At 41.9% G+C, this 9,537-nt stretch overlaps 2 protein-coding genes across 3 annotated transcripts in view; both read left to right on the forward strand.

The window, feature by feature from the left end:
• Positions 1 to 2,751, forward strand: part of irak1 (interleukin-1 receptor-associated kinase 1) — a 14,220-nt gene extending 11,469 nt beyond the window's left edge. For both annotated transcript variants that reach the window (XM_042224440.1, XM_005931110.3), the window contains 5 exons: positions 132 to 219; positions 310 to 404; positions 605 to 1,229; positions 1,340 to 1,438; positions 1,529 to 2,751. In XM_042224440.1, the coding sequence (XP_042080374.1) occupies positions 132 to 219; positions 310 to 404; positions 605 to 1,229; positions 1,340 to 1,438; positions 1,529 to 1,608 (987 nt within the window). In that variant the 3' untranslated portion in view covers positions 1,609 to 2,751. The remainder of the gene's footprint in view (positions 1 to 131; positions 220 to 309; positions 405 to 604; positions 1,230 to 1,339; positions 1,439 to 1,528) is intronic.
• Positions 2,752 to 2,858: 107 nt separating this feature from the next.
• hcfc1b (host cell factor C1b) overlaps positions 2,859 to 9,537 on the forward strand; it is a 21,370-nt gene continuing 14,691 nt past the window's right edge. The window contains 2 exon segments of the mRNA XM_042224439.1: positions 2,859 to 2,989; positions 7,499 to 7,711. Coding sequence (XP_042080373.1) covers positions 7,531 to 7,711 — 181 coding nt within the window. The 5' untranslated portion in view covers positions 2,859 to 2,989; positions 7,499 to 7,530.

Below are 9,537 nucleotides of genomic sequence, written 5' to 3' on the forward strand. Positions count from 1 at the left end.
GAATGGATGGATGGATGAATCTGAAGCTTTGGAAAATGGCAGAATCCTTCCAAACCCGGCTGGTGTTTTTCCTTGCCGGTAACCTGGTCTGTTTGAGTCGGGCTTACCCTGGTTTTGATTCTGGTTTGCAGAAGTACCTGGTAGAGGACATCAAGGAAGGTCCGGGTGGCTCAACTGAAGCAGTTTGGAGGAAGCATCTTGACAAACGGCTGATTTCAGGTCAGTGTTTGAGCTAAGACCACAGTCCCTGTCCTTGTTGTGCCTGCTCCATGTCCTTCCTGTTACCTGTTGTGTTCACTTTCGTTGCAGGGGGTACTGCTGAGCTTACTGGTAGCCTGCAACTGGCGGATCTGGCCTGCAGGTGTCTGGCAAAACTCAGGAGGAAGAGACCGGTAATGAAAGATGTAAGAGCCAGCCACACTCACTTGGTTTCCTCTTAAACAGTTTCTTCAGATGCATATCCTGTCAGTTCAGACTGGTTGTGGTGCAATTTAATTTAATCTGGACTTCTGTGACTGCTGCTTAGAGCACTCTGGAGTTCCTCAGGGCTCCTGTTTGGATCCTCCTGTTTTTCACCTCAGTGTGTTGTTTTGTTTTTTCATAGGTGTGTGCATCTCTTGAGGACGTATATAAAATGGTGAGGGAGCCTCCCTACCAGTCCTTCCCCAGACCTCCCCGCTCTCTGGACTCTAATATACAACAGCTTTCCAAAGAGCTGAGTAAACTGGGACCACTGGAGGATACCTACCAAGTGTCACAGTCAACCAAATTTTCTTCCTCTCCCTCTTTGTTCACCCTCGCCACTCCTGACCCACTTCACTCATCATCATCTCTTCCCCCGTCATCCATTTTCCCTCCTGTGTCTTCCTGTTCATTCGCTGGTCCATGTGAAACCGACGAGAGTCGAGGTTTCTCCCAGTACGACCTTCGCTCTCAGCTGAGATCAAACGGGACCAGCTGCAGGTCTTTATCTCCTTCCACCAAAGCCCAGTATCGCAGTCCAGCTAGGCTCACAGAGGTTGAGTGCAACCAGCCTTCGGTGCCCACTGAGGACCAGTACAATTTCCCTCCCCAGCCCAATAGCACCAGTTTGAGTATAGCACCCGGAGCACTGAGAGGGGCCCCAGCAGGACCAGAGACTAGAGGGCAAACCACGGCAGAGGCAACTGCAAGGCTCTACGGCTTCTCTCCTGCAGGGTCCCTGAAGTCAACATCTCCAGAGCCTTCAAGTATGTGAGCAACTCATTAAAGGCCCACACCTTAGTTTCTTCAGACATTATTGAACACCTGTCCTAAACTTTTCTGAAACTGAAACTAGATCCATTTCCTGTTTGTTCAGTTCAGATAAATTCCAGCAAACAGCGACTCCTGGAGAAGAAAACTCAGTACGAGGAAGGAAGGATTCGTACTCCTGAGCTGCTGTCGTCTGAAAACATCTGTATGTAAACCACACTCAGGAGTTTTTATGATACCTGTTGGTTTTGTTTGTTTTTGGTTCACTCATTGTGTTTCTCCTGTGTCTGATCAGATGAAGAGAAGAGTTCTGGGGACATCAGAGGACCAGAGGAGAGCGATGAGCTGGATTATCTTCCCACTAAACACAAGTGACTGCGGTTATCTATTATGGACACAAAGTAGAGGACCAAAGATGGACAGTTTCTGGAGTGCAGCTGTGGATTTCATCATCACTAATGTTACAGAAAAAACTGCTGGATGGTGGAGCTGCTGGTGTGTCACATTTCAGACTGCTGGTGAATCTGGGTTTCATAGATTTCTCCAGCTGTGCATTTACCAAAAAACATCACTGGGTTCAAACCAAGTGATGCTCATGTCAGCGTAACGCAACATTCCTGTTATTTTCATCTAACTGAAATTATTTATTCATTAGTCTGTAATAATTTTAAAATTCACATGGAAATATTTTAATATTTGTAATTGTGTCATAAAATTCTGAAAACAGAGTACATGCTATATGCTTTGAATGCCGCAGAGTTTAAGACGATGTTTTATGTTATTGAGCGCCAACAAAAACCTGCATCGGATTGATGGCTGTTGTTGTTCAAGGAGCAAGACAAAGGTAACATCAGAACGTAGCCACTGCGATGTCACAAGTTCTGCATTTTGAAGCTGTAATCTTATTATCGGCGGAGCCAGAAGATGTCATATGTGGACAGGAGGGTGAAATGTTATCAGGTACTGCTAGCTGGCTTTGATGGCAAACTGCATCTATACACTGTACAGGTGGAACACTGAGACAATGCTACCTGTGAAATACAATATTAAATTTTCAGTCACCAAAACTGAAGCACGGAGAAAATATAATCAGATGACAACATTTTTGATTTGGAGCAGCCTCTAAACATGTTTATGTCTTCTATTTCTTGTAAAATTGGGCATTTTAACATTGGACCTTTTTTACTAACTTCAAAAACTGGCTTAAGTTTGATTTCTCAGTGTTCCTTTTTTCTGTCTTCATTCATCAGTTGCTTGTAGCAGATGTGCCCTTAGCCTGATCCTGGAGGGACCTAACTGAGTTCTTCTTCCCCACTATTACTTAGCCTTGCTCACAGGGGATTATCGGGGTTCTTGCCCTAACATTTATCTTACAGTATAAAACTCACAGAAGCAACTATATAACACTGAAGATAATTATTGTTAATTAACTGGTTTTACTAGTTCTTCACTTGAGACAGTTTATAAAAATAGTTTGGCTGATTTAATTAATTTAATTAAATAAACAAGTTTTTAAAACCCAGTTGTTTCGTTCATTTATTTTAGATTGCTTTAATGACATTTAGTTTCCATTTCTACTGAAAGACTGTAGCTGTGTGTTTGTGTATGTCCTGAGGGGTGCGCTATTGCGCCGTGAAGTTGGGGAGGAAATGGCGTCTCTTTGAACGGCATGTCGAAGATGAAGATGAGCGTTTGAAGCTACTGAAAGATTGCTGTGAGTTCAGTCTGACTGTACACGACAGAATCCGCAAAGTGAGTAAGTACTCCAGATCGGACCGGGCAGGACCGGGTCGAATGCTACTCGCGACTTTTCAGCCTGTTTGAGCGGTTAACGGTACTGCCGCCATGTTTGTTGAGGGAAGGGACGTCAGTGCTAACAGCCGTTAGCATAACCAGCTACTTATTCAAGCTCGTTATTGAGCTACATTAACCGTTCCAGAGCTACTCAAGCCCGCGGGCTAAAGAATCATTTTTAACAGGAAGTTTGGTGAAAGCTCCATCAGTTAACCACTATTAACTTAGCAGATGCTAATCATTAATGAAGCTTCTGTGCTAGCTAAGCTATCCGTACGGCTACCTGCAGCTCTTTGTGGTAATTTCAGCTAATGTTGGACGCTATCTGATATAACGATGATAATCTTTGGTTAGCACGAGAACGGTCTGCTAACAGCACATTAATAAAGTAGACTAGCATTAGCAGCCCTGCAGAATTGCTAACGTCTGCTTTTACGCTCAGTTTCCGGCTCAGAATGGGCAGATAGCCCGCCGGCTTCCCGTAGAGAGAAAATGGTTTTGTTTTGGTTAGGTGGACAAATACTTGTTTCACCCAGGGGATCTAAAATGTCTCATAGAACAGCTCCTAAACGTTTTGATTTTTCTCCAGGTTTAATTTACAGTTGTGATAAAGAAGATACGAAATAAATAAAACATTATACAAGTTAGCCGGTTAGCTTTGTGAGTGCATGCTAACAGCTTTATCCTAGCAGTGGGTTTTAGCATTATCTAGCAAATAGCTGCGGCGCTGGATTCCACTTATGTTGTCATGAATGTTACTGAGCAGCAAATAAAAGTGCAGCCAGGTGCGTCGGTTACCTGCCGAGCTAACCGGAAGCGGAGAACGGCAGGTGTACCGGAGCTTTTAATTGTTCCGACGTGAAACAGCCCGTGTAAGGTTTCAATGGGAGTTCAGCTGGCTGTGTTTGGATTGTCCACTTGGTCACAGCAAGCATTTCCATGTTTCTGAAACAAACAGCAGAGCATTAGCAGGATACGGTGAAAACACCGATACTGATGTTGTTAAAGTATATGTGTCCAAAAAATAAATATCTAAAATACAAATCTGTGTAAAGAATTCCAGCTTTACAAGCTCAGCTGTAAATTTTACACTATAGTAATGTAAAAAATTCTCTATGAAGTTAAATGTAATAGATGCAGGACATAATACATGTGTGTGAATGAGAGGGAGAAAGGTGTAACAGTGAAACTGCAGCTTGATTTGAAGGTAGATGAGTTTAAATACCTGGGTTCAGCCATCCAAAGTAACAGACAGTGCACAAGAGAGGTGAAGAAGAAGGGTGGAGTAAGTGCAGACAAGCGTCATTGGGAACTTGTGACAGAAGGATAACCGAGATTGAAAGGGAAGGCAAGGCTGAGATGTGCATGGGAGGGATAGAGGTTATATTGGACAGAGGATGCAGGATGAAGATAGAACTGCCAGAGAGGAGGAAACTAGGAAGACCACAGAGAAGATTAATGAATGTAGTGAAGGAGGACCGTGCTAGCAATAGGGTGAGATGAAGAGCCATAATTTTCCTAATAGAAAATTAACAGTTAATTACACGGTGATGTGGTACAAACAGTTCAGGGGTGGTTTCATATGAAATACTTAGCAAAGCTTAGGCAATGGGGTGAATTTGATGCAGCTGATGAGAATGTGCCTGTACAAGTGAAAAATATTTCAGCTTAAGCAAAACGTGCTGCTGCTCGGATTATCCTGATTTTTAGGACACTGGAAGTTTCCGGTCAATGATGGTCTAAGCTGATAGATGTAGGATCTTCCGTATGGTGTTGTAAAACCATGATAGTGCTGCTGTAGAATCCACAGTCTTGTGTCAGCAAGAATGAATTTTATTCGTAAAGTTACAGGACATAGACTAGATGTCCTGTGTGGAATGGGTAGAACTGTTCAACCTATAATCCTACATCTGTGGTGGAGGCCGGTGTTGCCATGGAAATGTTTAAACCTATGATCATCAGGTTGCTTTGAGAGTGTGAAACTTTAGAAACCACAAGAGTGCTGATTGCAGTCAGGTGCAAAGCTCTGTGCCAGATCAATAAGGAGGCGATACTTAAACGTAACGCAACACAAACTACAAAAATCCATTCAAACTGTTATTGTACAACATATTAACCATTGAAGCACTACAACAATGAAAGCATCGCATTTAAGGGGTTTACGGCCATTTGCTGTGGAGTCTTGGATTTGCAGTTAATTATGTGATGAGTGATTCCTTATATAATTATGTAATTATGTACACAGTTTTGAACCTTTGTCTTTTTTTCCATTTTCCTTTATTTTTTTTTTAATACTAACGAAATCTTTTTATTGTCAAAGGTCACCTCTCAGCTGGTTGTCTCGGTTCAAGGATTAAAACTCTTTGTAAAAGGATTTCCTGAAATAGGAAATTCAATTCTGGAAACAGAGACCTTATAAAAAAGTAGCTGTTGAGCTCTGTTGTGACATTTACTGTAGAGAATGTCAATAGCACTGCAAAATGGCTGATTAAATATAGCGTGTTATATAATGGGCGAGGTCAGGGTGAAGCTATCCAAGTGTTCACAAAGTTATTTTTAAAAACAACTTCATGTAAACCGTTCCTTAATACAATTTTCTGTGTTTATTTTGCAGTTAGTCTGTTAGTTTTCTGGTGTGTTTATCACAGAAGCCCGGGTGTGTTGTTCTGTCTGAGTATCTAAAAACGTCGGTGCTATATTGGGTCTGCTTGGAGGGACCCTCCGCTTTGACTGGTTGTTGTTAATGGTAGATGACGGCAAACTCTCAGGGCCATCAGGCAGAGGCAGGCGAGGCACCAGGCCTTGAGAATTTGGGTCACGTCCTGTTGAAAACATTCACGTTGTGTGGCATATTTAACTCTTTCACCCATAAAAACAGCATTTGAAAACCACTCCAGTAGGTGTCTAAGATGGAAGGTTACGGTGTTTTGACTAAATTCGGGCCAAACGTTTAGTTAATGTAATTATAAATTTTAATTAAATATAATGTGCACTGAAAAGTGTAAGAATCCCAAATTTGCAGCTTTTCCTCTCTGCAAGGTTGAAATTTGTGTTTTTCTGTTGGGTGGATGAAGCAGCATGGCGATGGCGTCACTTTTAGCTCTGGGCCTTTTACGAATCCCTCCAGTTTTTTCGGGTGACACAGTCAGGGGGTAAAATCCCAGTTTGGAGGTGAAACATATTTATGCTACCTGTCAGCAGCAATGCTGTTTAAACAAACATTCAACAACCAGCTCAGTCAAGTCCACAACTGTCAGTTTTCCAGTGTCCAGAGCATCATCAGTCACCCGACAGGGAGGCAGCCAATCAGAGCAGGCCAGAGCTCCAGGATCTTCTGCATCCTGACTGGAACTGCTGAGTTTAAATGCTGCAAGTCATTCAGGCACAAATAATGACTTAAAACAGTCATTCAAGCAAGTTTTACACATTTTTTTCAAAACTCACACATGAAGGTTAGCTTTTTTAATTAATCTTTTATATTAATCTTTTATATGCCTCCGGACTCCATGCATAGTTATACTGTGTGTTATACTTGTATAACTATGCATGTGACAAATAAAGAACCTTGAACCTTGAACTCCAGTGTAAAAAATAATTATCTAAGAAGGTAATCAAATACATTCTTGTAATAAGTACACAATAAATAAAAAATGCAGTAATAAGATTAGTTAGTTCCAGGTTATTTGAATCTGCCAGCAGTTTTCTGTCATTTGGGGTCTATATGAGCAGATGATGGCTGAACTGATCAAAGTTTTTGATTCTGTATTCAGATTGTAAAGTGATTTTGAATTTTTCAGCAGACTTTTAGAAATGAAGTAATTATTTTTTAATTAATATTTATTCCCACTATTGTAAATGTACAGATTAAATTAAGTTATAAAGTTTAATACAGTAGACTGAAAGCTGCTCACGGAGCTAATAAGTCACTGTTTTGTATACAGAGGTTACTACTGAGGACAGGAAGTTGTCTGTTAGCTGCTAGCTGTTAGCCACCTAGCTTCACTGCCATTTTCAGCGGCTTCTGCTAGCAGCAAGATGGCGGCTCCCGCCCCGGCCGCTCTGCGTGTCTGATAGCAGCCTGCTGCCTCCGGGGCTCCTCACAGCGCTGCACGCAGCAGCCGTATGCTCATTTGTGTTAGCCTGAGCTGCTATTGGCGGCTTCCTCCCGTCTCCAAGCAGCGCCCACTGGGCTGGATAGCACCCCAGTGGTCTCTGTCTGAGCCCGAGTCTGCGGCTGGATCTAGAAAGGAAGGCTTTTTTATATAGTGGGTCCAATAAAAGGGGACGGATCTGGGTTAGACCGCAGCTCACAGAGCGGCTCTTTAATCCTGGTAGCAGAAGCTAGTTAGCCATACAACAACGTCAGGGACATTAGCCGGCTAGTTAGCTTCTGGCGCTAGTTAGCGGGCTAATGCCAGCCGCATACCGTTTTAAACTCGCGACTGAATTTTGATCTTTGTCTGTCATTGAGGACCGAGAGGAGCGCACCAAGAGAACAGCCCAATGGAAGCCAAACCCAGGAGGCCAGCGGTGCTACAGCCCCGCTGGAAGCGCGTCGTAGGATCGACTGGTCCAGTCCCACGGCCCCGGCACGGACACAGGGCCGTAGCCATTAAGGAGCTGATGGTGGTGTTCGGCGGAGGGAACGAGGGGATCGTGGATGAGTTGCATGTCTACAACACAGGTACGATTCATATGCTCCATGTGTCCAAATAATTATGAATATGGTCTGTGTGGCTGCATGCTAAATTAATTTATATGCTATCTCGAAGCTAACTGTGCTAAAGAGCTAAGAGAGCGGAGATGTGTTCTGCTTGTGACTAATGAGGCTGAAATGCTCAATAAATAATAACCCTTAGCCTGCTAGGCTAGGCTACGCTAGGCTAACCTCAGACTACCAAATAAAACCTACTAGCCCCGCTCCGCATGCTAACAAGGTTAGCAGACAGCTAGCGGCTAACCGGGCGGCTCTGGCAGAAGCACAGAGAGAAATGGCGCGTTTTTACTGAAAACATTGCTGACGTCACATGGACACACCCCCACGTTGCTGCAGAAAATAAAGAAAAACACTTTAAAAACAAGCCAGTTTAAAGACACTTACGTTTCAAAATTCGTTTTTAGTGTTTTTGTATTTGCGTCCAAGTGGTTTGTGGGGTCGTTATTTGTTTAATATGGTTGTCTTTATTTTATCGTTCTCTATCGTGGTTCTGACCTGCAATCGACTGCGGATAAAAATCTGCATGTATCACTAAATTTTATATATTTACGACTTGACTAAGTTATTCCGTTTACATCGGGCATTTTTAATAAAATAGGCAGAAAGCAAAGTTACTATTTTTAAAAAAAAACCAGTTATCTAAGAAAATCTCCAAAAAGTTGATTCTGTTCGTTAGCGTTTTGTGTGGTACTCATGGCTATTGATCAGTGGTTGTTGATCAATGGTCATGAGAATTTGCATTATTAAGATTAAGGAACTGACCTCCCATCCCATTGTTCCCTCAGTGGGCTGGTTTCAGTCATTATGCCAATGTACTGTTTATAATGATTGGGCAAACCTGCAGTCAGCTGAGACTGAAGAAGTCACTTGGATGAGTGATGAAACGTTTCTCCCACAAAACGCTACGTCCAGATGAACAGATTCAACTTTTTGGATATTTACTTTCCTGGATGATTGAGAATGCATCAAGACATTATCTAAGAAAACTTAATTGCTGTGTGTGAAGATTGTGTTGTTGATGATTTCCTAAAGCTTTAGGTTCAAAGCACAAATGTATTTTGAGCCAATTGGTGTCAAGCGTATTTGTACTGTTTTATTTCCTTAATAACATTCTCTGGGGCTGCTGTTCATGCTTGTTGAATGTGTTTCTTTCAGTTGATGTAGATTTAAACGTTTTTGTATGTAGTCTGTGTTTTCATGCCAAGTTCACATCTCGTTGATGTGAACTTGCAGGCTGCAAATGTTCCAAATCTAAATGAGCTTTTTTCAGGAAAACACAAGTTCTAATAATATCATTTCTAAAGTTTTTAATGGGGATTTCTCTCATTGTCCCTGTTTAAATCTCTTGAAATATTTGTATATTTGTCATGAAAATTTGTCACAGTGATCATTAAACGCTGTGAATAACATACCGTATTTCCCGGACTACAGAGCGCACCTGAATATTAGCCGCACAAGCTAAAATCAGGGGAAAATCCTGTTTTGTGTACATACATTAGCCACACCTGACTAAAAGCCGCAGGTGTTTCAATGTTGACTCATCATATGTAAAAGAATATGCACAAAGCGAATTGTCAGGAAAGAGACGGCTGTTTGGAGACATCACTTTTATTAATATTTTGAAAAACAAGTTATGGGTACATATTTGCATAACTTTTTAGGTATATGTACAAGTAGCGGTAATTACAAGTACGAAACATGTACTGTGCTTCATAAATGAGTAACAAATGTAGTACATAATAACCTACAGCACACCAGAAAAATAGATTCGGACTACCTTTTAGGCTCAGGTG

The sequence above is a fragment of the Haplochromis burtoni genome, unplaced genomic scaffold (assembly GCF_018398535.1).
Source record: "Haplochromis burtoni strain Fernald_Lab_line unplaced genomic scaffold, NCSU_Asbu1 Contig_138, whole genome shotgun sequence".
NCBI classification, from domain to species: domain Eukaryota; kingdom Metazoa; phylum Chordata; class Actinopteri; order Cichliformes; family Cichlidae; genus Haplochromis; species Haplochromis burtoni.